The 26,291-nt window shown below is 48.2% G+C and overlaps 7 protein-coding genes across 7 annotated transcripts; 4 read left to right on the top strand and 3 right to left on the bottom strand.

Annotated features, from left to right (window-relative positions):
* Positions 1–1,040: 1,040 nt before the first annotated feature.
* Positions 1,041–3,525, top strand: GGI43DRAFT_393680 (uncharacterized protein). The gene is made up of 2 exons (XM_083204693.1): positions 1,041–2,119; positions 2,188–3,525. Exons 1-2 carry the CDS (start codon positions 1,632–1,634, stop codon positions 3,203–3,205), a joined length of 1,506 nt encoding a protein of 501 aa, XP_083065093.1. The 5' UTR covers positions 1,041–1,631; the 3' UTR covers positions 3,206–3,525.
* A 3,088-nt stretch (positions 3,526–6,613) lies between these two features.
* GGI43DRAFT_155863 (uncharacterized protein) lies at positions 6,614–7,425 on the bottom strand. The gene has a single exon (XM_083199491.1). The coding sequence runs from the start codon at positions 7,207–7,209 to the stop codon at positions 6,706–6,708; it is 504 nt and encodes a 167-aa protein (XP_083065094.1). The 5' UTR covers positions 7,210–7,425; the 3' UTR covers positions 6,614–6,705.
* GGI43DRAFT_155864 (TMEM198/TM7SF3 family protein) lies at positions 7,426–11,630 on the top strand. The gene is made up of 2 exons (XM_083199492.1): positions 7,426–7,959; positions 8,020–11,630. The coding sequence occupies exons 1-2, from the start codon at positions 7,641–7,643 to the stop codon at positions 11,250–11,252; spliced, it is 3,552 nt and encodes a 1,183-aa protein (XP_083065095.1). The 5' UTR covers positions 7,426–7,640; the 3' UTR covers positions 11,253–11,630.
* A 93-nt stretch (positions 11,631–11,723) lies between these two features.
* On the bottom strand, positions 11,724–13,482 carry GGI43DRAFT_429618 (pheromone A receptor-domain-containing protein; the record flags this gene model as incomplete). Its single annotated transcript, XM_083209143.1, has 2 exons — positions 12,253–13,482; positions 11,724–12,186 (listed from the first exon to the last, which is right to left on the bottom strand). The coding sequence occupies exons 1-2, from the start codon at positions 13,473–13,475 to the stop codon at positions 11,724–11,726; spliced, it is 1,686 nt and encodes a 561-aa protein (XP_083065096.1). The 5' UTR covers positions 13,476–13,482.
* Positions 13,483–15,121: 1,639 nt separating this feature from the next.
* GGI43DRAFT_393692 (uncharacterized protein) lies at positions 15,122–15,690 on the top strand. Its single transcript, XM_083204694.1, has one exon. The coding sequence runs from the start codon at positions 15,144–15,146 to the stop codon at positions 15,444–15,446; it is 303 nt and encodes a 100-aa protein (XP_083065097.1). The 5' UTR covers positions 15,122–15,143; the 3' UTR covers positions 15,447–15,690.
* Positions 15,691–15,753: 63 nt separating this feature from the next.
* On the bottom strand, positions 15,754–17,870 carry GGI43DRAFT_155887 (glutathione synthase). The gene is made up of 4 exons (XM_083199493.1): positions 17,416–17,870; positions 17,287–17,362; positions 17,065–17,213; positions 15,754–17,012 (listed from the first exon to the last, which is right to left on the bottom strand). Exons 1-4 carry the CDS (start codon positions 17,715–17,717, stop codon positions 15,992–15,994), a joined length of 1,548 nt encoding a protein of 515 aa, XP_083065098.1. The 5' UTR covers positions 17,718–17,870; the 3' UTR covers positions 15,754–15,991.
* Positions 17,871–18,355: 485 nt separating this feature from the next.
* On the top strand, positions 18,356–25,234 carry GGI43DRAFT_393693 (DEAD/DEAH box helicase). Its single transcript, XM_083204695.1, has 4 exons — positions 18,356–18,952; positions 19,123–23,900; positions 23,965–24,573; positions 24,679–25,234. Coding segments are annotated over exons 1-4 (5,550 nt in total). The 5' UTR covers positions 18,356–18,951; the 3' UTR covers positions 24,841–25,234.
* The last annotated feature ends 1,057 nt before the right edge of the window (positions 25,235–26,291 follow it).

The following is a 26,291-nucleotide window of genomic DNA, read 5'->3' on the forward strand; positions in this document are numbered from 1 at the left end:
AATCAAAGTAGCCACAAGCACTACTAACACCATTGGCTGTTCCAACTTAGTATATATATGTACATACCTACCTACTTCTATCACGACAAATATCGCCCCCATCCAACTTCCTATATCACAAGGCTGGAAGTAATCAGCGAAGTAGACAGGGTGCCTTGTTCATGTAGAACAAAAATAGAACATGAACTATTGACTCCATATCATTAAACTTGGCAGAAACATTGCCGCCAGGGGCCATCACAGCTGTTGGATCTGGGAAATTTAATTGGGCCTCGCCGGTCGAGCCCGTGCGGAAGAAGAAAGATCGTAATCTCTTCAGCCTGCCATCGATCTTATCATCTTAAATAGGGGGCTAAACAAGCCGTGCACTTCCATATTGCATGGCCCGCTGTCAGTGCTGTGCACCCATGCAAAGGCCGGGCCATTGATGGCAGATCGCAGAGATAGTAGTACCAGTATACTATTGCATGTTAATCCCCTTTTAGAAGCACATCCTGGCCAAGGCTGGGGATCGTATTCTGGAGATTGCCTTGGCTGTTCGCATGACGGCGATGCGGATTACCTCCCTGCTGGGAAATTGCTTAATGCGAATTTTGACGGTGACGTCGCCCAGGGCGGGTATGAAATTAAGCTGTTGGCGCCAGGCGGCTGGAAGCGGGGCGCGATCTCTCGGAACTGACTTGTCAGTCTGCACTGTTGATGGCGCTTTGGAAGCAAATTCGAATACGCATGCGAAGCACCATCTAGGCCTACTTTGTAATTTGAGGAGCTGTTTTACACGCGGTGGCTGAATATCCAGAGTGCTGTCGATGCGTCACAATTGCTACTGCTACTGGTGAGATTTTAGGACCAGCTCACTGCATACATATATCCTCCTAAAAGCAAAGCAAAGAGCACAAGTGAGGTCTGAAAAAACTAACACGAGAGATGGATATGGATCGCTATCATTAGTTGGATTTGGATTGGAGATTGAAGAATTCCATACTATTATTTGATGGCCACGGTAACCTCATTCACTACTTCAATTACAGCGTGATTTCGTCATAGTAAGCTCTTTAGCGCCCTGTCATGGCGGAGCACTTCGTCCAGAGCTGGGCAGTGGACCATCTCTTTCTAGCTATCGCTGTCATTGTCAACCCATAGTCGGCCGAGCTCTCCGTAAGGAATGCAGAACAGATTGAAAAAGTATTACCATTATTTCCGGAGCCTGCGGATAGGTGGCTAGCTGAGTCAACATTCGAATTCAGAATAAACATCAATTAAATACACTTCTTTGAGCCCATCGAGCTTTGCTGCCATGTCAGAGCCAGTGCGCTGTCATTCATCTTACCTGCTGCGGCCCGCCATCAATCACCTGCCAAAATCAGCACAAGCCCGCTGTACCCCAGATTCTAGCCAGCCCAGCCACGCGGGAGCGCTAGTCGGTGGCAGGGGAAACCCGCTGGAGCTGATGGACGACCACTGAAGGTTGCCACCTCAAGCTGCTCAAATTCCTGTTGACGTAACGACGCTGTGTCGATCCAGCGCATACCACCCACCATTTTTTTCACGATCGACCCAGTCCTCTTCCTCCCTGTTTACCGCCTAATGGCTCTCTGCTGACATCCCGCACAAACGTGCATAACTTAACCATGCCGGCGGCAGCAATGCCAGATGACGGCCGCCAGGCGTCGACGGCATCGTCAGCTAAGCCTGGGCACGCTGCAAGCTCCGGCGTCAGCCTCGGCCACGGTGGCGGCAGCTCCAATGTCAACAGCAGCACCAACACCACTGGACACTTTATCCGCCGTACCAAACCCTTCAATGAGCCCTCGATGCAGCCTGGATCCATGTCGCGACACTTTTCAGACTCGTCGTCCGAGGCGCTTCCCCGGAGGAGCTCCAACTTTTCAGAGTATAGCCTGAACGAGGCACGCGACATCCTCAACCCTCGTCCACACGCTCACGGCGAGCCGCTTTCCCATCATGAATCATCACCACTGGCTTTTCTATCGCTGGCCTTTGCTTTTCTGCCCGCCCTCGCCGGAGTCGTTTTCCAAAATGGCACCTCTGTTGTCACCGACATTATGCTCTTGAGCCTCGCCGCCATATTCCTTCATTGGTCGGTGACGCAACCTTGGTAAGTAGCGGTGATGTTTTTGCCACCTCCCCGTAGAAAAAGGCACAAAAGAATTCATGATTTTATAGGCAATGGTATCACGCGGCACAAGAAGTCCGTCTATTCCAAGAAAACTCGGTCAACATATCCCTTGAAGAAGACAGTGATGTCGACTCCCGGGGCAAATCCCCAAGTACTAGTGCGCCACTTGACGATGTGCCCGAAGAGCGAGAGGGAGATGAGATGGATGACTCGAGCTCGGGAAAGAGAGATACTAGGGAAAAGCAACAGATGACTGAGCAACAGCAGGCTGCTCTGAAAGAGCTTTACCGCCATGAAAGCCTTGCGTTAGTATCATGCCTCGTACTGCCACTGCTGAGCGCATATCTCCTACATTACATCAGAGGGCAGCTTAGTCGGCCATCTGAAGGACTTGTTTCTAATTTCAACTTGACCATTTTCCTATTGGCAGCTGAGCTGCGAGTACTGTCACATATGATCACGCTGGTTCAGTCTCGGACACTACATCTTCAGAGAGTTGTCCACGAAAATCCCTTTGGCCAACAAGTTGAAACCGAGACGCTATTAGAAGAGATGCTCAGAAGGTTGGAAAGGCTCGAATCTCGTTCAACATCCCAAGGCCACGAAATAGCTGGACATGGTCAGACGCTGGACTCGACCACAGCAACAATTAGCCGAGATGTCCGAAATACCATCCAACCAGAGCTGGATGCCTTGAATCGAGCTGTTCGGCGGTATGAGAAGAAGGCAACACTCCTCCAGCTTCAGACAGAAGCCAGATTCTCTCAGGTACACACTAAACTGGACGACGCCATTTCTTTAGCCGCCGCTGCAGCAAAGAATGCAAATCGACGGCAGAATCTGATCCCTTGGGTATGGAAATGGATCGTGGCGATTGTAACGTTTCCCTTCAAGGCCCTTTTAGAGATACTCGCCCTACCGCTGAAACCCATAGTTGCATTTGCAAATAAGAATAAGCAACCATCCACCGCGAATCTTCCGCCTTCTAGGAATAAGGCGGGGAAGTCGCCTGCATCGTTGAAATATAACGGGGATCGAGTACCGACGAGACTGACCAAGAGATGATGAGATGCTGGTTAATTATGACCCTTTTTTTTTGGATTGGGGTTTGCTGGGTTTCTTTTCTTTTCTTGTCACTTTTTTCCTTTTCTTTTTTTCGACAGGCGCTATTGGCAAGTTATGAGCGTGAAAATCTGGTTACGACTGTATTCAAGCGAATAACACTGAAATAGCATTAGTACTACGCATCTTTATCACTCCAAATAACACGCCTCACTTGGCGGTGTAATTGGTAATCATTAACCTAATGTTACAATAGAGTTTTCTCTGCACATATATATGAAACGTTGGCCCTTCGTAATAATTGATTAAGTGGCATCTTTAGCACAGAGGATAAACTTCATCGCCTGCATATTTAGGTGTTTATAGTAGCTAACTACCCAGTAGTTCTATTAGCCTCATTCATTGTTTACGGCTGTTTCGTCTCTTGCCGAGATATGACGTTGTCTTCCCCTGCATATCAGTGTCTCTTTGCATCTTTGATAGCGCGTCAGCAAGCTATCCCAGACGCGCGCGCACGACAAAATGGTGTTGTTGACATCTCCCACATAGGACCCGCCGATCTGATTGCTGATCTGATTCTCGACTTTGGCTAAACAGGTGGATGATAGCGGATTATTGATTTCCAATGCGCTACAAAGCACGCTATCATCAATTTTTATTAAGCTTCTCACCTATTGGCGGCACGTGGGCCTGAAAAAAATGAAGAGAGTTCTCGGGCTGTCCCAATTTGGTATCTGGCCCAGAATTCGGGGCACAAGAAAGGCAGTGCTACTTTACAGCAGTATGCCATGGAATCATTAGTATTACCCTGCATGGGATGATGATGAAGATGCTCTATTTGAGTTCAACCGCATTGCGCGCTACAAAGTATATTTTTAACTAGTAATACTATTTGTTTTCCTTTATTGTTGTGTCCAGTTAAATGAGCGAGGACATGTGCAACGGCGATTTGCCTCGCAAGACCTTGTAGCTTGGCAACTTGGGTCTTCTCCAGCAGTTCCCACCACCTACGAAGGAGCTGTACTGTAATGGCCCCGGTCGATCTGTGTGAAAGCTAATTCTCCTCTTATTATGCAACGGTGCATACTTACTTGGCTGTATCTCTTTTGGATCAACGAGGTAAAGCTGAGTGTTACCTCAACATCAGAGCTGAATACTTTGTGTTATGATCGTATTGATTGAGTCACGGGGCCCTAATACGATCCTTTCGCATCATTAACTACTTTTTTCGGTGTTGGCCAAAATCCCATTCCCAAGTCTTACATGGTCAAGTAGTAATATGAGAGCTGAACGCTCATAACTGCATTTACTCTGTACGTGTGTAGCATCACGTTACTTGTAGCTGCAGGTGGCACAAATCCGATTTTGCCCGCGCATGGTAAGGTTTCACCATGGACGGAGATGTGCACCCAATTGATCACTCTGAGGAACCGGGGGGAGGCGTTGAAGAGTCGATTGCTTACTGCACGATCGCGAATACAGAGCAGGTTTCACGGGGATACGGAAATCAACGTGGGAATCAGAGGAGAGTTGCGCTGGTGCACCATGACGAGCCAGTTATCTGCCGACTTTGGGTCACGCCAACGGAGTGGATCTCTTAATTTCGCAGGCCGAGGTGGCGTGGCGCATCAAAGGCTGCGTCCTAAAGGAGAAGAAGGTTTGCCTCGAAGCAGAACCAAGGATTGGCTGATGGTGTCGTGTTGATGCCTATCAGGATGTTTTGCACGGCTTTGTACTCCGAGCACATGCATGCAAATCCTTGGCTACCGGCGAGTGTATTTTTGGGCGACACATGAAGATCAATTTGCGCGTAGGCGAACTTCATGCAAGGGAAAGGTGTAGAGTAGCACCACGATAGGCATGATCGGCCATTCTTCCCAGCGCATCACCTCATAGGCTATGTATTTACTGTGTCTTTTCGGAGGCGGAACAATAGAGGCTCAACGATAGACATTTATAGACTGGCATAGTTGCATACGGCAAGCTCTCTCTAACAATGATGTAACCGTATTAACCGGGACCTGACTATGCAGTAGTCTCATCGGCACTCCGTGGTTTCCGATGAGGCGACGAGACTTGGATGCCACCTCCTAGTGTAGTAGTGGTTCTATACTAGTGGTATTCTATGCATCCGACAAGGAAGTGCCTGGTCAGACAACTGGACAACTCTCATGCCCTGCGTCGTAGTGCGTCAGGTTTGGCTACGTTGGGGGCTGTGGTGGTCAGCGACGGAAAAGATACCAGGATATTCAGCACGCAAGAGACACTCTGTTGCTCGCACAGTTCCCCGTACTAATACGGCAGTGTATTGGCCAGCATGTGCTGCAAGGGAGAGTGTTCAGCTTCTCTTTGCTTTTGGGATTTTAGTTCGCAAAGCACGGCATAATATATAGGATTCGGGAAACGAGCCAATGACCACATTGTGGCAAGGGAGCAGCAATGTGGAACGACTGGGTATTTGCTATTTACTCTATAGAGCTTTCAGCGCAGATATGGTGGTCAAACTTCATCAAGATGGTAGCAGATGGCAGGAGATGTGAAGACAGATTGCGGCTAACTGTTGGCATCCAGTCGGTTGTTATATCCAGAAATAAATTGTAAATCTCCGGTATATCTTCCGCTGGTAAACATCCGTCCAGCTTGGGCCGAGTTATCGGAGGATACCTAAAAACATCGAGGGCTGGCCAAGTGCTATTACCATTATGAGGTTAATGAGACACCTTAGGAGCCCGTAGTATGTCGTACTACTGCAGCACCATGTGCCGAGTGCGACCCTACCTTTGCTGGTGAAAAAAAAAAAAAAAAATTGTACTAGCACTCGATGTTCTGGCATGACGAGATGGCGCAGTAGCTTTTATTTTAGCGGCCACGTTCATGTACTCGAGACCGAAGAGATGATCTTTCCTGAGCGAGATCCATATGGACGGGTGGAGACAGCAGCAAGAGAAGAAAATTTTGCTTTCTTTTTGTCATTTTGCACGTATCGTGTATTATTAAAGCAACTTGGATAAAGCAGCACCTTCGCCTGATGCGCGTATCAGCCAGCTCTCCTGGCCACATCAAGCCACCAGCCACGGCGGTTTTAGGCTCTGCCTCCATTCTGGGCCTTGGCTGGCTGAAAGCGGATGGCACCGCGCCCGGCTGGTTCCTGCCAAACCCCGCTCGGCGGCCAAAGCTCTATCCTGCCCCTGGACGACAGGTCGCTAAGTCGCCGCACAGGTACCGCTGGACAGCGCTACTACTACTAGCGCCTAGCACTTGCGGTAGAGCTTGCGGTAGCGTGGGGCGCTCTAGGTACTTGCGGATACCTCGCTGCTGGAGTAGGCAATCAGATCCAGCCTGTTCCTGCATGCATCTCTGCCGAGCCGCCTTTTTTCTCGTGGCCCCTGCGCCCGCTCATCACCTTTGCCCTCTCGATGCCATCCAGCGTCAGATCGGCTTGTGATGGGCACCAGCTAATACTCGTTGCCCGCGCCAAAGGAACCAAAAAATGGCCCCGAGCGTCATACATTCTCTACAGGCCTCTGGGCTCCTGTACGCCCTGCATATGCATGCGCCAGCGCTACGCAGCGCTCTTGGTGGCACCGCCTAGAGCGAGCTACGAACCTTTGCTTTTTCTGCTTCTCCAGCCCTGCATCCACCGCTGCAGCCGGGAAATTGGCCCAACAGCCACGCGCCATGGCAGATGCCCACCCGTCGATTGGATTGGGTTGGATTAGTCCGGGCATCCCTGGCAGTGTCCCGCGATGCCGGGCTTGATTTGACTTTGGCACCGCTGCTGCGTGCCACGGTCCCGAGGCCAGGCCCAGAACCGCAAGCACCAACACTAACAGACGTGGCCGAATGCTGTGCTGATCGAGCTGGAGTTGTCCGCATGCAGGTGGACGAAGCTGCAAAACCAAGCTATTGGGCCGAGATGGGGAGAGGCAAGAAAAAACAAAAGAGCTGCTCTTTGCTTCTCTCGACCTCCCTCCTCTCTTCTCGCTTGGTGACATTGAAGCCCGCATGTCTCACTTGATCTTGTCATAGGTCCTGGTTATTTGGCCAGCTCCCCATTGTGCATGGCCCATCCCCTATGCATGTGAGACATCCTTATTCGGTTTTGGGAGTCTTTTGGAGCTCCTCTGCCAATCCCCTACTGTCATCTACAAAACGTGTCTCAGCTCGCGCCAACTATTCTTTGTTGTATACGGGGCTACTCGCAAGCTTACTGCGTATTATATCTACCTGTTAATTAGCGAGCCGGGGCTTCTTTTATGATTCTACCTTTCTTTTCAAGACTCTTCCACCCTTCTAATAACTTTTGTTTGCCCCTCTCTTTCCCGTTACGCTCGGATGAAGCTTCACGGCCTGCAGATATAGCTGGGAGCATTTCCTCATACTAGCGGCTTCCAAATCCACCGCTGGCGGTACCCACGTCCGAACAAGCACAGCGAGAATGTTAAAGGCTATGAGGCTGCAGGCACTCGTATGCCTTTTCCTGGTCCTGCAAGTGACCGCCGCGCACGACTTTTATCCGCTGAGACGAGATGATGCCTCCCCTTCAGCACCTCCCGCTTCAACTTCTGGTTCAAGGCAAAGTCCACAGCCCTCTGCTACCAAAGAGCGACATGACGACAGCAAGCAGACAGACGCCCCGAAAGATTCGACCACCACAAAAGCTCCTGATAACACTGCAACATCTATAACACCAACAATTCAGACCACGGCCACAGTTCCTTCAGAAAGCCCATTAAGTAATTCGACCTTGTTTGACCGTAAGAATAAATCTACCCGCTGATCATCTCGAGTTAACTTACTGACATATGGACCGGCAGCAACGATTCCTGCTGGCCAGCTGCCCCTTCAGCCCGTCGTAACTCCAGGATGGGGCGTTGCCGGAGCCATTTTGTTACTCACCGGAACTGTCTATACCATTATTGGACTCAGAAATCGATGTGTTAACTGTTTCTTCTCGACCGCCTATCTCACCTCGCTCGGAATCACGGTTCTTGTTGTCTATCTCATTAACGTCCCTGTCAGTCTGGCTGTTCAGGGAGCATATGTCGTTGCTGTCACCATGTCTGGCTGTGTGCTGGGGGCGGCATCATTGATGTTTCAAGAATTAACCGAAGGTCTGGGATGTGCTCTGGGAGGCTTTTCTCTTAGCATGTGGCTTCTTTGTTTGGCGCCAGGAGGCTTGCTTCAAGATACTCTGAGCCGAGCAATTTTCATATCTTGTCTTTCTGTCGCTGGCTTCGCCCTCTATTTTAGCCGCTACACGCGAGACTGGGCCATGATCATTCTGATGTCTTTCGGCGGCTCAACAGTAATCGTATTGGGTATTGACTGCTTCAGTAGAGCCGGGCTTAAAGAATTCTGGGCTTACATCTGGAACCTAAATGGAAATTTATTTCCCCTGGGCGCAGATACATATCCTATTACAAAAGGTATACGAGTCGAGATCGCCGTCATCGTTGTCATCTGCCTCATTGGAATTGTCTGCCAAATGAAGCTCTGGAGAGTTGTTCGAGACAGACGTGATAGAAAGGCTTTGAAGCTCGCTGAAGACCAAAGATGTCTTCAACAAGAAGAAGAGAATGTCGGTCGCAACATTGGACAGCAAACGGCACGGGAACGAGTTGCCTGGGAAAACGTTTATGGAGGCAGAGTTCTTCAAGACAGCAATGGTACGAGTACTGTCTCACACTACTCATATGGCACCGACAGCAACAGCAATAGTAAACGACAAGCAAGAGTCCAATCTGAGTCTCTTTACACAGAATCCAAGACCGATGGTATCGAAATGACGGAACTGTCAGATTCAAGTGTAGTGCAAGGTGGGGCAGATGGGCTCATGTCCATGGAAATGGCCAAGGAGGGGATGATCATGGTGCGAGTAGCTGCAGACGAAGTAGTGGAGACACCAAACAATAGGGAATTCGAAACTGCCGAACAACAAATCGACGCCATCTCAGAATCGGGGGCGGAAATTGTCGACAGCGATAGGGCTGGTTCACAACCAGAGATGGCCAAAGAGAAGGAAAGCTCTCAAATAACCTCAGAGGGTAGACGGAGCTCTCGACAAAAGAATATGATGCCCGCCCCTGAGGTAGTTCCATTACCATTCAAGACTCCCACAGAAGATGACTTGAAGTCTATTGGCGATCGGTCATCTGTTGCGACATTTGCTGATGACGAACCTTTTGCACCTGCGACTCCCCTCCGAAATTCCCTCGTCAGAAGAGTCTCACAGAGCTCAGCAACGCTTCTCAGAAGCTTATCTCAGCAGAGGAAGAAAAATATTTCTCCAGAACATCAGTTGGAGACTGGTGAAAGCTCTGAAGATTTGGTTGAGCCGGCAGTCTCCGTTCATGATGATAGCAGATCATCCTTGGCGGCAACTGTCGATTATGAAAGCTTGAGTGATTATCAGAACGATCATGATTCAATCATCGATGATGATACCCGAAAGAGCATCGAGATTACTGCAGAGCTCGGAGAAGCCGAAGTAACTCAAAATCCAGAGGCGCAGGAACTGGAGACTACAGACGCGAATAATATTGAGAAATCAGAGGACGATGAATCTCAAGCAATATCCAAGAAAATTCTGGGCGACGAAGCCATTGAAATGAACCCTGGACCAAATGAGATATGCGATGGCGACGAGTCAAGTAAAGAAGACTCAGATGCCAAGGCTGGGAATGCAACTGGAGAGGAAGAAGCCTCTGCAGCTCACGAACAGGAACACACTGCAACCGCAGACAGTATGACGGAGGGTAAACTACCCGAATCTACCGAAAAAACCAAATCTGTTTCTTCAGCAACTTCAATCCCGGTGAACTTGACAAAAGATCGACTGCCTACGTCCATGTCAAAAGCTGCCCTCTCGTATAGGACGAATGAGTGGGCCAAACATCTTGGTCATGCGGACACTCCCGAGCCTGACGCCATTCATATCGAGCCATTTTCGTCTGAAGCGGATATGGAAGAAGTCCCCAAATATGTCGATGTCGAGGATCTTCAGATGAATATTACTGATGGCACTTCATACGTCTCCTCTCAGCAGTCGGACTCTGGATCAACACAAGCGGCCTCCGTGCAGACAAACGCCAAGACAGCTAAGAAGCAAGCACGTATTTCTAATATCGTCGTTTCTCCGGCAGAGTCTGCGGATGCTATGAGCCCCAGCGGAAGCCCTAGATCACCTCCTCTTGATATGGCCGGTCTCCAGCCAGCTGCTGTAGCCATTCGACGTACATCTTCAGGGTTTGCCCCGATTGTCGAAGAGCAAGATGGTGTTCAAGCTAGTAGGCTATCACCCGAAGACATTTCTCAGCAAGATGGCACCCATCTGAATCCGGCACCATTCCGGCCGATAGTGCCTCGTGTTGTGTCTTTTTCAAACCCCCATACTCTACTCGGTCAGAGAGAATCTGTCTTGCGGAGTCGATCACAAGGCAATCTCATCTCCCACGTAACCGACTACAATATTGATACCCAGGGATCTGTTGCTGACGCAGACTCCCTCCACAATTATCCTATAAATCCTCGAATGCTTAGCCCTAACCCCGATGACCTTCCACTAAGTCGACGAAGGGAGATTATGCGCCAAAGCACCAGGACAAACTTAACACCATCAAATTATCTACCACCTTCCAATTATAGGCTGAATCGCTCAAGCAATGGAGTTGAAGTTTCCGGAAATACGCAGTTCAATTCTCATCAGCCGAAGAGAATATCTTCTATCTCCACGATAGCCCAAGAAACAAGGCTCGCCAACTTCCGACATTCGATAGCTAAAGATCTTCAATCAATGACTCCTGGTGTGCCTGCTAATCTAGGCCGTGAGACTCCTTTTGCGCCAACATCTACTCTTATTGATGACATGGATACGCAACGTATAGTAATGATGGAAAAGAGGGAAGCTGAAATGCAGCGGAAAGAGATGCAAAGACGGGAAAAGGAGTGGAATGAACGAGTGTTCGATGCTCGCATGCGAAGCGGTGATCTATTGTACGCGCACCGCGAAGTTATACGGAAGATGCAGAGTTCGGCGAAAGATTCATGATCAGCCAGATAATGGACAACGGCATGGCAGCACCTGGAACTCTGTTCAGACTTTTATGTTCTTGCTTCACTTTATGGACGAACTATACAATGTTGGAGATACCAAAGGTCCATTCGTTTTATACTCTCAATTTTTTTACTACTTGAAAATAGAAAGGGTAATTGTGGTATGACTCTTTATGAAAGAGCATCACGCGGCGTGGTGGTGGATAAATGGCGAAGACCCATTACCTAGCGGTACTCATTAGAATATAGAGAAACAAATCCATATCATAGCACACGAGGGTTCAGTTATAATACTATATATATATATATAAATAAATAAAAGGACCAACTAGCTAAATAGAAAACATTGAATCAAGATATCGATTGAAAGATACGTTCGAAGATCAAAATTGGTTTAACAAGAATCCCCGTTTTCAAAGTAGAAATGGGTCATCTTTTCCTTCCACTCGCAATTGGCAGAGCAACACTAAAGCTCTCCCTGTCCATTAAGCTGGTTTGGGGCGGAGGGGAAGAGCAGTGCTGGAGGCACTGGTGCGACAGCAAGATGATCTTTGTCCGTATTGTTGGAAGGATATGTAGGCCGCGGTGTAGAAGCCGTTGCTGCTGCTGCATAAGGAGCGGAGAGCCGAGGCTCTTCGTCGGACCAGACAGACCTGTGGGTAGGTTGATGACTGAGTAGCTCCAAGGGCGCAGAAGAAGTGTTTTCTCGGGGGAGCTTGAAGAGAGATAGTTTGAAGGGCAGAGAGAAATCAAGACGGGTGCGAAATAGAAATGGGTTGCGAAGAGTGGGTTGAACATGAACGTCTTGGTTGTGGACGGGCAGAGATGTTGCTGCTGGGGCAGGCTGCTGGAGCGTTGACGACACTTGGTTGGAGGGTATGCTTGTCATGAAATTTAAGTCTGAGGGAGCTGCACCCTTTTTAGACGATCTGGCAAAGCGTCAGCAACTATCTAGGCCCAAAGAAGATGCAAATCAAGAATCAAGGTCAATTTACCTCGTAGACGTTGTGTGACTACCGTTAGATATGGAAGCCAGTATACGAGCATCTGGGTCATACTCTTCATATAATCGTGGGAGCACTTTTCCAAGCCCCAAATATAGGAGAACCACGCGGTAGCAATTCATGGCGTCTTTGGTCATGCCAAAGAAGATGAATATCGGCACAGTCGATCCGATGGGGAGATAGCACATATTTATATATGACCAGTGCAATTCACTACTCGTCAAGTATATGATGGTGCTCCAGGGTATATCGTCCGGGCCATGGTGATGGATGGCGTCGAAGTCAAAGGGAGTGAGAGCTCCGGTAGGTCGCATATTGACAATGGCGAGAGTTACAATAATGGGAAAGAAAGGGACGAGAATGGAAACAACCATGAGATAGAGGCGGCGGCGGGCTCGTTGGCTGCGTGCATGGGCAAGGGGGTTGTTGGAGAGAGCAGACTCGGTGGCTATGGAGACTTGGCGGTATCGTATGTATATGTATACTGTGGAAGATAATATGTCAGTAGATGTTGTCGAGGTTAAGCTGCATACGTTATTGGTGGCTGGATCGTGTTGGTTGTTGGTCGTGTTTCGGCATTTGGACTTACCAGCATAACCAGCAGTGAGAAATGACACTATTGCCGGCAGGAAGGTATCAAAGACCATATATGGCCACGAATGAGAATTTGCCCAAATACATCCACTCAATGTTCCTACAATATATCGCTGCTGAGTGAGAGGATATGTCCACGCGACCTGCAGAAGTGGCAGTGGAAAGATGATGAGTGCCTGGATAATATTTCGCCATTTTTTCTCTTTTTTAGTAAGGGGGCTGGCTCTCATGTTTCCGATCTGGATAGCCAGGTTTCGCATAATGGCCAGCAGACATGTGTTGTAGAGACCGATGCCGAAATTGCGTATGTAGGAGTCGATGTCGCAAAAGCCATAACCCGGCCACCAGGATGCCACATCGTCGTTGTGCCAGATGAGAGCATTGACAAGGTTCTGGAAGTTCTGCACCTCTACAACGATGATGAATATGACGGCGGCAAACTCTCCGTTGCGATAGAGGAGCCGGAGAGGGACGAGGCAGATGATGTTGCCAATGAGGGCGAGGACGACGCGGCAGATGAGGTTGGCCATGAGGGATGGGCTGGTGAAAACGTCGGGAGGTGGACCGGGCATGGCGATATCGGGTGCACCACGAGGGGCGAGATTGAAAAGCGAGTCCATGATGGTGACTTAATTCAAGTGTTACCAACATCAATATGAGGCTTTGATATTGTGGGACAAGAGACACGTGAAGTGAAGGGGGGGTATGAAGATGATGATGATAACGTAGAGGGCGACGATATAATTGAGAGAAGAAGAATCTAGAAGAGAGAGTATCAAGGATGATGAACAGCAAGCAGAATTCTCTTTCAAAGCAAACGAATAAAGAACGATTTCATGATCAATAAGCTATTACTGAGGCATAGAACGAGCAGCCAAAGTGAAACAGAAGCCCGACAATTGGTGATCTATAGAAACAATAAAGGTGTCAATAAAGAAACACACAAAAAAAAGTCGTCGAGGATACTTTTATTGCTAGAAACTCGTGTATAAAAATTAAATAGAATAGAATAGACATCCTCTCATACACGCATGCTTATCAGTGCACTCTGAAAAAGTTTCCATTTCGTAAGCTTTGGCAAATTGGATGAAACTATTGCCTACTAAAGAAACGAGCAAACTTGAGCAGCAGACTTGCCAATGAAGGAGGGAATAAAAGCGGATCAAACATGCGATATCCAGCCTCTCTCGTCTGGGTAGCAGCCATTTAGTTTCCATTGAATGAGACATGATGCCCTGGTCCTATACATGCCAAAGCGCGAGCACAGAAAGGGGAGAAAGAAAAGGCAGTTTGTGGCTGCATCACGATATGCAGGCAATCACCAAAAATGCCAACTGGTTGGTGGTTTGGAGCATGTTTGTTACTATTGGAGGCGTTTATTGAGGGCTTGATTGAGCTTCTATTGATGGCCGAATTAGGCAATGCCCCGTGCGCAATGGCTGATCCCGCAACCTTCAGCGGCAGCGCGGCTACCCGGAATTCTGGGCCTGTGCTATATAAAAAGGAGGAAAGTGAAGGGAATATGATTAGTAATAGTAGTAACATCATGTCACGGCTGTGGATTACAGTGTTGAGATGGATTTTGACAGCTGAGTATCATGATGGGCAGTCAGTTTTGTGTTTTGACAAGGGGCAGCTTATTGTGAGCGAGAGTTATCGTGAGAGTTGCACAAAGCACAAGATGGGGTGCGTGTAGCGGAAGGGCGGTAGGGTTTCCGAAAGAAGGAAGCAATCAATACGGGGAGACTGCTTCTGGATATAATTTTCGAAGGCACAGATAGATATCGACTTGGAGGTGATCATTTAGTTACTTATTTGTCCTGTTTTGCGTATGTTGATGAATGAAGTCTAGCAGGCTTCAGTGACTTACACCAAGCCGGGAGCTAAAAAGCACTGGCGGGGCACGCCGTTGTGGCTAGTCGCTCGGGAGTTAGCAGAGAGGCGCTGCTTTTGACGTTGCGACTTTATATAGCGATATGCTTCTTTAGAGGCATATTACCAGGAACTATCGTGTGTTGATCTCTCAATCGGGGACAGGGGAAAGCACCCCGCCTTCCGGCCAATCATTGCTCAAACAGCTATGGTGCGGGCTTAATCTTATCGCGTCTTGACGTGACCCATTTCTCTGCAGCTTTGGAGAGCAAGGGAGGGGACCAAACAAAACCAAAACTGTCTGAACAAGCAAAACTTGTAAGTTTTTTTTTTCCTCGACTGCTGATCTTCTTTTTTCCCCTTTCTTTTTCAATCGCTAACAAACATCAATAAGCCACATCTCCAATTCATCAACCATGTCGTCGTTCCTTTTCCGCCGCGCCACCGTCGCCACAGCTGGAGCTGCCCGCGCATTCAGCACCACTTCCCCTCGCTCCGTCGCCCGCATCACCATTGTCGGCAACCTGGCCGATGCGCCCGAGGCCCAGGTCGGCGGCACCGAGCAGAACCCCAAGGAATACGTCAGATACGCCGTCGCGAGCAACAGCGGGAGCAAGGAGAACCGCCAGACCAGCTGGTTCCGCGTGACGGGCTTTGTCGAGGGTCCTCGCAAGGACTTTTTGCTGGGCCTGCCCAAGGGGTATGCTTTTTTCTGTTGAAGGAATGCCAATGATGAAGGAAGAAGGAGAAATGCTGATATTTGGTTTCTTTGAATAGCACTCTGGTTTATGTTGAGGGCGATGCGAGCATCAGCTCTTACCAGGACTCTAATGGACAGACCAGACACGGCCTCAGCGTTGTCCAGCGTAAGTTGTCGATCTACATCAAGCTCGCTGGGCGTTTATATCCTCAGTTTACTAACTACGCGACACAATTATAGGTAGCATCGAGGTTCTGAAGCGCCCTTCACCCCCTGAGCAGGGCGAGTAAAGCAGGAATAGCACACTGGCTGGGCTTGGCTGCCAAGGGATGAGCAAATGGATTCTCGCTGGGTGTTTGGCGAATAAGAGGCAGGCGGGTGCTTTGCTTGCTATGTAACTGTAGTATTGCCTGATGATTTGATGTATGATTTTGATGCGATAGATGAACTCTCGGCTCTCCTGCTTTGGCCACTTGCGACTTGATTTCTCCCAATCTCTCTATAAGCTCTACGTGCTTGCAATGATTGTATTATATATCCAACTTTTATTTTATCTTCGCTCCATCAGACTAAAGTAACGCTGTCCATGCAACCGTATCCTGCAGCTACACCTCCCTCTTCGCTCTGGTCTCCCTTTGAACGAAGCAGATATCCTGCGCCCTCGTTGTGGAGCACCTCTCCGGAGCTCTGATTCCAGACGCAGGTACCGTATACACCTAATTCGCAAATAATACCACCCTCCTCTAAGTGGCCATTTCGGAGGATGATATTTGATACGGGTGGCGGTACAATAAGCTCCATGAGGATGTATGCGCCCCAGTGTTCCTCCGGCAAAGTCTTTAGGAATTCTGGAATAGCGGTTCGGTAGATGTTGTTGCCTCCTCCCTCTCGCTGGGGCTTGAGAACGTATGCCTTGCATAACTCGGGATCCTGCGCCTTCTTTCGTGCTTCCAGACCAGCTTCAGACGTGTCCATGGGGTAGATGTTGGTGAACGTCTTCCAGAGCTCAGCGGCCGCAGGGGCAATCTTGATGAATTTCCCGACAACAGATGGCGCAGATGAAGGTCGAGGAGTGGCGAGCACTTGTTGAACCTTTTTCGTTCCTGCTAGCTGAGTAAGAATGCTAGGGCACTTGATCGCACCGGACCGCTCCAGGTGGTATCTGGCATCCCAGGCTGTCTGGTCAGGATAGTCGCTAGTGTGGTAGCCAGAGCGCATGTAAATGACGGCCACTTCAAAGACCTTGGATGGATCGCGAGGAAGGTGGTAGAGGAGCTGGCGCTTCGGCGTATCGGCGAGGGTGGTGTGTTTGAGGATGTCTGAGAAGGCAAGTCTGAAAACCGGTATCGTTGGTGATGACTGAGTGACTTGGTACTCCAGATGGCGCTGATCAAAAATGTTGCGCTCGCCGCCCTGTACCAAAAAGATGACGCATTTGGCATAGCCTAGTTCAGACTTGGGATAGGCGTTGAAAGCTGCTTGGATGCCACCTGCTAGGCCCTGAATGCTTTGGTTATCGGGGAGATTGAGTGAGTCGGCAGGTAGCGCGTTTTGGAGCAGGGGATACTCAGTAGCTGCAAGAAATCTGTATACTTGTATATTAGCTTCTGGCGTAAAAAGTTTGAGATAGTACTGACTTGTGTAGTTTTGATGTGTAAGCTGAGAGGCCGCCGAAAGATGCGGCGATGGTGTTGAACTCGACTTGTTTTACTTGGACAGAGGGGGGAGAGACTGTACTATCCTGGTGAACCATGTAGTCTGATCTGAAGAGGCCCAAGGATAAAGGCTAGAATCACAAGTAAAGAGTAAATATGAAAGCTCATAAGGGCTGTTCTCAGTGAGTGCTGTCATGAATATACCTGAGTGTAGCCTTCAGCCTTGACCTTGAGATGGACCTCCCATAGGTTGCGGATGAAGTCGTCGCCATTTATGACCCTTTATGAAATCATGTTAGTTTGTGACTGGCCTCTGATATGGTTGCTACTTACTCATTGACAGTTTGCTCCAGAAATGCCTCGTCACGGCTCACAGCTGCATACAGCTCGTTGTAAGTCTTTTGCACAGCCTGGCCCTGCAAGAAGCACTCTCGCGGGAATGGGGTGGGGAAGAGAGTGACTGGGACGTTGATGGCCGTGATGCCAGCTGGATCGGTTTCAGTTGGGACAACTGCAGGGGGCGACCGCACGGCGAGACCGTTGGCAATGGCCCAATCTTTGACCGTTTCAACGAGAGCTTCTTTTTCAGCTTCTTTCAATGGTGGGGGATAAGCCCCGCTCGTGAGAGATGCCATTAGTAAGAATGAGGTAGCGAGAGTTTATAAAAAGAAAAGAAATGAGAGAAAGGAAATGAGAGAAAAGGATATGGGAGGCCTCGCCCAAACGATGGCACTAGCCTGCGGTTATAGGTGTTGGTTAGATTGTGTAAGTGCGACCAACAAGACTTGTGAAGATTTCGTGAGTGGTGGTTCTGTAAGAGTGGGAGGGTGAGAGATCGATATACCTAGCATTAGTGCGAGATCCCACAGAGGCGGCTTATTAATGGCTTTCCGAAGTACTCCGTAAATACATTGACTTTGTTTACGCCCTTGTGGATTTTTAATGCTAAAAGAGTCGATTCACGCATCTCCGATAACTGCGAATAAAATCCACATTATCGCCAGAGTTTGCACAATTTCGAGAAGATCGCACGCAGACAGCACTAATTCCTCTCTTGCATCAACCAAGGTGTCATTGGGGCCTCGCCTCAATGCAAGCCGCACGCACATGTTCGCACAGCCTCAATCCCCGCCATCTTCGCCACATATCGCCTATCAATCGTTCTATCTAGGCGCCAAAACCCCTGTGGGTTCGTCTCTGAGACACCCCGGGCCAATTAGCCGCAGCTGAGACTTTTAGCACTGCTAGTACTCCGTGCTGTATGATGGATTTTTCTTGACTCTGGAGGCCGCGAGATATGGGCAGAGAAGAAGGAGAAATATTTGGGAATATTTAAACAGCGCCGTTGCTGCGCTTGCGGCGATCAGGCGAGAGCAAGGAGAAGAGTTGATCCGCACCTTCCTCTCCTCTCTTTTTCTTTGTTCTTGTTCTTTGTACTTTTCTCATGCGCACTCAGTGGTCACGTGAAGTGGTGTTCTCTATTTCGTCTGGCAGCCAACAGTCCCAACGAAACGCGTTTTTGAGCATTAGTTTTTTCTTTTCAAGGTGGAAAAATAAGAAGCTGGATGCGCTGATAAGCTGTGAGCGTGTTGTGCCGATTCAGCGAGCCTGCGGATATTTAATTCATATCAGAATTACATTCTCTCGGCTCTGTTCTGGGCTGCTCCAGCAAGGCACTATCTCACCACCTTTTTTCTTCAGTTAGCACGCAAGTTGTTCTCGTATATCTTCTGGTTACCAGAAATCAGCTGCACTCTTTTTCCTCCTTCATACTTCTCATTCTACTATCATATTTTCTTTCATTTAATTTTCTTTTATTATTCCCATCTCGTTCCTAATGCACATGCCGCTTCAAGCTAGAGAAATCCTAGTAAGTCCACGCTCGCTCTTCCATGCCATCGCTCTGTTTTCCAGGGCGTCATAGGACATCCCAGACATGATATTATTCTTCTCCAATGAGCCGTTTCGAATAAACCTGCAGAGTACCCATCTAATTTATTGAACAAAGCTTGCGATATTTGAGTTGCTAACGCATCGCAGTGGATTCATCCGTGCCTCTGAGCGCGAGCCTGGCCCAGATGGGCAACATTCGTCAAAATGATCCGTTCTTGTGGGATACAGAAACTCTCTCGGGGGAGATTTGTGCTCAAAGCACCCCATGGATCAAAAATCCAGCTACATTAGCTACAAAGCTGGTTGAGCAAGATATTGATGGGCGCACCCTGCTTACCTACGAATTTTTACTTTCCAGGGCTGAGCTGATGGAATGCCTCAATATGACGACGGCCCGAAGCAAAGCAGACTTGGCAGAGACCATTCATAAGTTTCGGGCAAGAAGCAAAGGTTTTCGACAGTGGAAGAGAGACTTCTTAAAGGAACAGGCCATGCTCTTATCTGACGATGAGCAGGGCAACTTGAAAACAGAACTCTCGCCAATACTTTCTCTGAAGCGATGCTTAGACCCGACGCCAACTTCAAACGCTCATAGCATCTCAGCTCAACATGATCCACGGGAGGTAGTTGAAGCGCCGCCAGGAAATAGTCAGATCACTAAAGTCTTGGATGACGCCCTGCTTGAGCCAGATGGGGATTATCCAATGCAATTGAATGGCGATACAGATTATGCTACTATGGTCGATCCTGCCAATAACATCCAATTTATTACCCCCCAGGATTCTTCTCCTACTTCAACAGATGCTCGGGTCAGCGAAGAAAAATCTTGCAAGCGAAGACGTCTGGCACCGATGAATTTGAGCGCAAAGCCGTTGGCCGACTCAAGTTCCCTTACTCTATTTCAACCTCAGTCCTTTAATTTGATGGAAGCAGCCAAGACACTGAGCGATGATGGTCAGCTCCCAATTATGGAATTCCATTCAAAGCATTCCTATCTAGGGAGCAAGGGCCTTGACCGTCAAACTATTCTGTCTTCTATTGTTGCTCCAGACCACCCTTGGATAAACCTTGGCAGAGGCGGATTTGCGATTTCGTCTCCAAACCATACAAACCCTCCTGGGCGGAGGATTGCTATCAATCGCATACTACAGAGGCATTTTATCAAAAATTCCCGGAAAGAAGCTACGATGAAGCGCGGATTAATTCCTCTGCAATCACCGACTCCCTCCGACATGAGTGAATCGGTCATAGACTTGAATGACTTGCCCGATTCGTGGGATGAAGACACGCAGCGAGAGATTGATGAAGAGAAAGCAGAACTTGCAGCAAGAGAACGTGAAATTGCACGCTATCTATCGAGAGAGCGCGCAGAAGCCATCCTCAAAGGCGAAATGGCTGCTATGGAAATGAAATGGAGAGAAACGAAGCTGCCTAAGCACCAAAACAAAGAGTATAAATATTGGTTGGATGCCAAACGAAAAGGGGGGATGAAAAAGATGATCTTCAAGACTCAGAAGAAAGCAGAGAACCTCGATAAGCGGATCAAAAAACAGTACGCTGAGATACTCGATGATAAGTGGAAAAAAGAGGGTGACCTCCGATTTCAAGCTGCCAGTATGGAACAGAGCTTGGAAGATAAACTTCTTTACATATGGCTCGTTTCGCTTTTTGAGAGGCGCAATCCCCCACCAAAGCCTTTGGTTGTTTCGAAACCGAAATCTTCAGCAACAAAAGTGCGCCTAGACTATTCTAGTGAAGAACTATTGACTAGTTCAGATGAAGAAGAGTTCATCATACCTGACAACGACCGCGATATGGCGATGACTGATGAAGACTTTGGTAAGAGTGCTCCTGAGTCACCGCTAGGCTATGACCGCGAAGCAAGTCATCCCCTGTCTGAAGTTGATGCCTCAATGGTTGTCGATCTCACACAGGTAGAATGTTCAGCAGAACCTCAAGACACCAAAGCGACAATAGAATGCATTGATTTGACAATATCTCCAATTAAGAAGAGAGTGGACGAGGCCCCCCGTCTCATTAAAGAAGAGCCGATCGATTTGACAGGAGAAGTCCCGCCTATGGATCAACTGGAAAGCTTGGAGAAGATTGGAGAGACTCAGGCAAGGCATTGGACAAAAGCAAAAGACCGTTGGAGATTGCTTCTCTGTCTACTATGGAAGCTTATGCAAGCTCGCCGTGAGCCGATTCTCCAGCTGATACAAGAAAATGAGGCAGAGGAGGCCTGGCAGGCGTCGATAGCCTTCTATCAGGCAAATCCCTTTACCAATGAGTCAGACATCGGAAAAGATGAAGCAAAAACTACAGCGTTTGACCTCACTAAACTTTTCTTGAGCTGCTCTCAGTGCCGCCAGTACGCAAATAGTCGGGTCGTGGCTTTGGATAAGAAAGACAAAAATCGTCTCAGCCGTGCAAAGACTTTCTTTCCGAATTTCCATGCTTTTATCAGAGAGTGGGCTCCTAAATTCCCGCAAAGTAGCCAGATATACAGAACCGATGCCTTTGACGATGAAATTGGACCGGATGACCTCGATGAGCACTCAGCCGTTATTACGAAGAGTCCATCAAAGCCACGCAAACGCGTAGCCAAAGAGATTGTTCAGAACAAAGAGGGCCTTGAGCTCCGAGAACAAGAAAAGAAACGCGCTGAGGAGTATGAAGCCCGCGCAGCGAAAAATTTGAACCTCGCCACGCTATCCACTACCATGACAGAGGGTGAGGCACGACTGATAATCAACGAAAGTAAGCAAGATGATCAGCCATTCATCTACATAAGTCGCAGCATCGGAGATCGCATAAAAGACCACCAGATCAAAGGAGTCCGATTTTTATGGAATCAGATTATTCTCGACACAGATCACCGTCAAGGCTGTCTTCTGGCGCATACCATGGGGTTGGGAAAGACAATGCAGGTTATTACTCTTCTTGTGGCTATATCCGAAGCCGCCAATTCGGCTGATGAGTCAATAAAGGCGCAGATACCCATTGACTTGAGAAGTTCACAGTCACTCATTATATGCCCCGCTGGATTGGTTAATAATTGGCTTGATGAAATCAAGACATGGTCACCCGAAAACTTGCTTGGAACTGTGTTCAAGGTTGAATCGGCACAGGCCAGATACGAGCAAATTTCAATAATTGAAGACTGGGGACAGTATGGTGGTGTTTTGGTTATTGGACATGAGATGTTCAAAAGAATGCGGTCTGTAAGCGACAACATCGAGGAGATATTGACGAACAAGCCCAACATTGTCATTTGCGATGAGGCTCACACGATGAAAAACTCTGATAGCCAGCTCCATCTAGTCCTCCAAGATTTTCACACCAAAAGGCGAATTGCTTTGACCGGCTCCCCGTTATCTAATAGTGTCAATGAATACTACTCAATGATAAACTGGGTGGCACCAGGGTATCTCGGCCCCAAAAAGGAGTTTACGAATATATACGCAAACCCTATTGAACTGGGACTGGACAGTGATAGTACTTGGCATGAGAAACGGAAAGCCCTGAAATTGTTGGAAGTGTTGAAGATGACTGTTGCACCCAAAGTGCAACGAGCCACTGTCCAGGATGTCAAGCATGAGCTACCCCCAAAGTATGAATTTGTCATATTTGTCAAGCCAACTCCTCTCCAGGAAAAACTCTACAGTATATACTTGAATGAAATGGTTGCTTCATCAAATCCGATGGTATTTAATCACATACAAAAGCTGGGAATCCTCTGCAACCACCCTCGCTGCTTCAGGCAGCAGGTGCTGAATCAAAAGGCAGCATCAACAACTCCAAAGGTGGCACAGCAGCCTGCAAGAGGCACAGGAGATGAAGAAGTAGACGGCGAAAGTGAGAGTCTTGATCGCTCAACAAAATTCCCCCCGAATATGATCTCGACTGTTCTTAAGGAGACAAACGGGAAAGATATTGCGAATCCTGAACTTTCGCAAAAAGTTGCGCTCCTTCTCGTGGTTTTAGACCAAGCACGCGCTATAGGAGACAAAGTCCTCGTCTTTAGTGACTCTATTGTAACATTGGACTACCTTGAGGAGTTGTTTAAGCAACAGAGACGGGCAGTACATCGACTGGATGGTTCCACACCCGTGAGCAAACGGCAAGGCATGGTCATGGCTTTCAACGCTGGCAAGGCTGGAGAGTCGGAGATCTATCTTATCTCTACAAGAGCTGGCGGAGTGGGCCTCAACATACAAGGGGCAAACCGAGTCGTCATCTTCGATTTCAAATGGAACCCAGTCAACGAGCAGCAAGCCGTTGGCCGATCCTACCGGTTTGGACAAGAAAAAACTGTCTATGTGTATCGATTTATCATTGCAGGGAGCTTCGAAGAAGTACTACAAAACAGGTCTATTTTCAAGACGCAGCTCGCATCGAGAGTTGTGGACAAGAAAAATCCTATTGCCTGGGGCAAGCGGAAAGGAGAGTTATTTAAGCCTTTGGCGACAAAGCCAGCCAGCGATCTCAGTCCTTTTCTAGGTCGAGACAAAATACTGGATAAGTTAATCGAACAGTCAAGAACCAGCGGAGCCATTCAACAAATTCTCTCGACAGACACATATGAAGAAGAAGACCCTACAAATGAGCTAACAGCTGAAGAAAAAAGAGATGCTCAAGAACTGCACGACATGGAGCGGCTGAAGCAAGCCGACCCCGATAAATGGAGAAAATTGTGGGAAGAAAAGCAAAGAGCAGAACAGGTTCAAGCCATGGCTGCAACCGCTCGACCGTCTCTAGGCACACAAATGCCATCTACGTATTCATCCCCATATTCAGCCCAACCACAGTCTAACCAGCAGGCGTCTGTCATTCCGGGAACTTCCTTCCAACCAGTTCCAAACGCCAACACGCCGTCACTCTCACAATCACAGCCAGCCCTCATCGCGCCAACCGCCTCTTATGTGAGTAACAATTCATGATCTTCCATTCCTAGCTAGGCCGCAGCTAATTTTACCCGAAATCAAGGTGCACTTTCCATCGTCGGCTCCTTTACCTATGACAGGGGCGAATACATATATCCGAAACCCTGCTGCTTTTGCTAGCCTTTCCGAAAACACAAACACTATAATGCCCATCAGGTTTTCATCTACTCCGGAACGAGGAGCTGAATCTGCGGCAAGACCGCCAGCACCAAGTTCTGCGCCGATATTGGCATCATCTATAAATCCAAATGCCATAGATATGCCAAGTAAACCGACATCTTTATTCAGCCAGCCTCGAACTCCTCTTAAGATGGAGTTCGAGAAGGTGCTGGCTATATTGATAAGCCACCAACCTGGATATACAGGCAACGGAACAGAGCTAGCAGAAAAAATCACAGTGGGCATTGCCGATGCTCTAAAAAAACAGGCGGAGGGATTTGTTCCTGACAATCTTCGCTGGCGCTTGCTAGTTAATCTCATAGGAGAGTACAACCGGCTCATGCTGGCGATAATATGGGGAAATTGCACCCCTGATTACTTAGCAACAGCGCCAGAAAAAGAAATCCGCAACAGGATCACACTCATGAACAGCCAGCCTCTGGATGACTTTGACGCTCAATTGCGACGCAGTGCTAGTGCGCCTGATCCAAGCGTATGTCCAACCGTCATTTTTCCCATCTCTCTTTCCGATATCTTTCCGATCACTTTCCTATAAGCACTTCACTCCTGAAAAAAAGGCTTGATCTAACTTTTACAGAATTTGAATAGTAATATTAATAGGCCCTGGGCACAATCAGTCCGAGCCAATGAAGATGCTGAAGCCATGCGGCAAACCGCCCATAACAGGACGGAGCGCAGGTTTCGGCTGCCGCCTTGGACAAATAATGCGCTTTCAAAAAGCAACAGCCAGACTCCATAAAAGAATATGGATATAAGACATTGCGGATTGCAAAGCAATTCATTTTCGTGTTTGCGGCATAGTGCGGCGCGGTGCGGCATTGGGAGCGGCCTTTTCAACGGAAAAAATTGGCCACTCTTTTTCTGATTTTTTTAGTCTCATGTCATTGTAGCAAGATACCCCCAACTACACATAGGATGAAGTGTGTGAGTGGCGTTTCGCATTAGGGATTTTATTTCAAAGACAAAGAAAGTCTAGGACGCTTGATTTTAATAGAGTCGTTTCTTAATAAACAGCATAAGTTGAGTTGAGTTCCCGCAGCGTATACTTCATAAGGGTTGCAATCCTACCTTTTAGTAGGAGACTGGCAGTCAAGGCGCCTAGTGGTTTTTTAGTGGTCTAGAGCGTCTTGAGCCGCCAAAATCAGCCCATAAGTTGACGCGCTGAGTCAATATCGTAATAAGACGACTATCCGTCTTTGTCTTATTTTGAGGTAGCATCGGCATTTGACAAATTTATAGAACCTACTAATGCTGTTTCCATTTATGAAGACAGCAAATGTTCGTCTGCTGTGCTGCATGTAAGCGAGTAACCGCATTACGTTGTGTCAAGATACGCATAATCCTTATTAAGCTAGCTGCCATTCAAAGGCGTATTACTATACGCCATTACCAGGGCTCGGAATCGGCAACGTTTGCCATCGGACGCGGAGGGTACTTAGGCGGTCTGCATATGACGGAGACAATAAAAGGAATACGCGCAAGCATTCAAGTGACACGCAGCTCCACAAATCGACTGTGGCCAAAACAGCCAACTACCGTCTCCTAAAATAAATCGGTATGATGAATCTCACTAATGGATTGAGCCGTATGAAGCAGGTGTTTGAGATGAGAAATAAATAGCAGAGCATTCAACCATTGAGCTTCTTGAGTTTACAAGTATCAAAACTTGAAGCATGCCTAACTTAAAGATTTTATGATTTCTATTCAATCCTTATACACTACATGCATGCCTCGGTTGGATCGTGTGTTTGTGGATGGCAGACAAGACAGTGTCTTTGCCCCTCCCAGCAGAGTGACATCGCCCTTACCAAGATCGAATCCACCACGATCCAATCAGAAGCGAGATGGTTCCAGCTGCCGCACCGTGATCTGACAGGCTGACAGCACGCGCATCTGCATTCTGCAGGTGCTATATCATAAAGTATGCAGAGAGCTGAGCAGCCGGCCAAATAGAGAACCGACAAATACCACCACACACACTGGGCTCAACTCTGCGCGAAACCAGGGCGGATGTCGGCGACGCAACATGCCTTCTTCTCTGCTCCTTCTCTTCGCTTCCCTGCAGACTGTTGCCGTGCATGGGTCCCGGATAATTGCCTAGTTGCGCGCCCAGCGAATGAGGGAGTGATTAATTCGCTTCAGTAAGCAAAAACGAACGATGGCCGCTCCGAAGCCGCGGCGGCCGGGATT

The sequence above is a fragment of the Trichoderma evansii genome (genome assembly GCF_050947405.1).
Source record: "Trichoderma evansii strain SZMC 28006 chromosome Unknown GGI43scaffold_2, whole genome shotgun sequence".
In the NCBI taxonomy this organism is placed as follows: Eukaryota; Fungi; Ascomycota; class Sordariomycetes; order Hypocreales; family Hypocreaceae; genus Trichoderma; species Trichoderma evansii.

Excerpts from the sequence above, each read along its gene's own strand:
- GGI43DRAFT_393680 (XM_083204693.1), top strand. The coding sequence starts at position 1,632 with ATGCCGGCGGCAGCAATGCCAGATGACGGCCGCCAGGCGTCGACGGCA. Across the intron at positions 2,120-2,187 it reads TGGTCGGTGACGCAACCTTG|GCAATGGTATCACGCGGCAC; the intron begins GTAAGTAGCGGT and ends ATGATTTTATAG.
- GGI43DRAFT_155863 (XM_083199491.1), bottom strand. The coding sequence starts at position 7,209 with ATGCGGGCTTCAATGTCACCAAGCGAGAAGAGAGGAGGGAGGTCGAGA.
- GGI43DRAFT_155864 (XM_083199492.1), top strand. The coding sequence starts at position 7,641 with ATGTTAAAGGCTATGAGGCTGCAGGCACTCGTATGCCTTTTCCTGGTC. Across the intron at positions 7,960-8,019 it reads TAATTCGACCTTGTTTGACC|CAACGATTCCTGCTGGCCAG; the intron begins GTAAGAATAAAT and ends ATGGACCGGCAG.
- GGI43DRAFT_393692 (XM_083204694.1), top strand. The coding sequence starts at position 15,144 with ATGTCGTCGTTCCTTTTCCGCCGCGCCACCGTCGCCACAGCTGGAGCT.
- GGI43DRAFT_155887 (XM_083199493.1), bottom strand. The coding sequence starts at position 17,717 with ATGGCATCTCTCACGAGCGGGGCTTATCCCCCACCATTGAAAGAAGCT. Across the intron at positions 17,363-17,415 it reads CTGGAGCAAACTGTCAATGA|GGTCATAAATGGCGACGACT; the intron begins GTAAGTAGCAAC and ends GATTTCATAAAG. Across the intron at positions 17,214-17,286 it reads AGGCTGAAGGCTACACTCAG|CCTTTATCCTTGGGCCTCTT; the intron begins GTATATTCATGA and ends TTGTGATTCTAG.
- GGI43DRAFT_393693 (XM_083204695.1), top strand. Across the intron at positions 23,901-23,964 it reads TCGCGCCAACCGCCTCTTAT|GTGCACTTTCCATCGTCGGC; the intron begins GTGAGTAACAAT and ends CCCGAAATCAAG. Across the intron at positions 24,574-24,678 it reads CTAGTGCGCCTGATCCAAGC|AATTTGAATAGTAATATTAA; the intron begins GTATGTCCAACC and ends TAACTTTTACAG.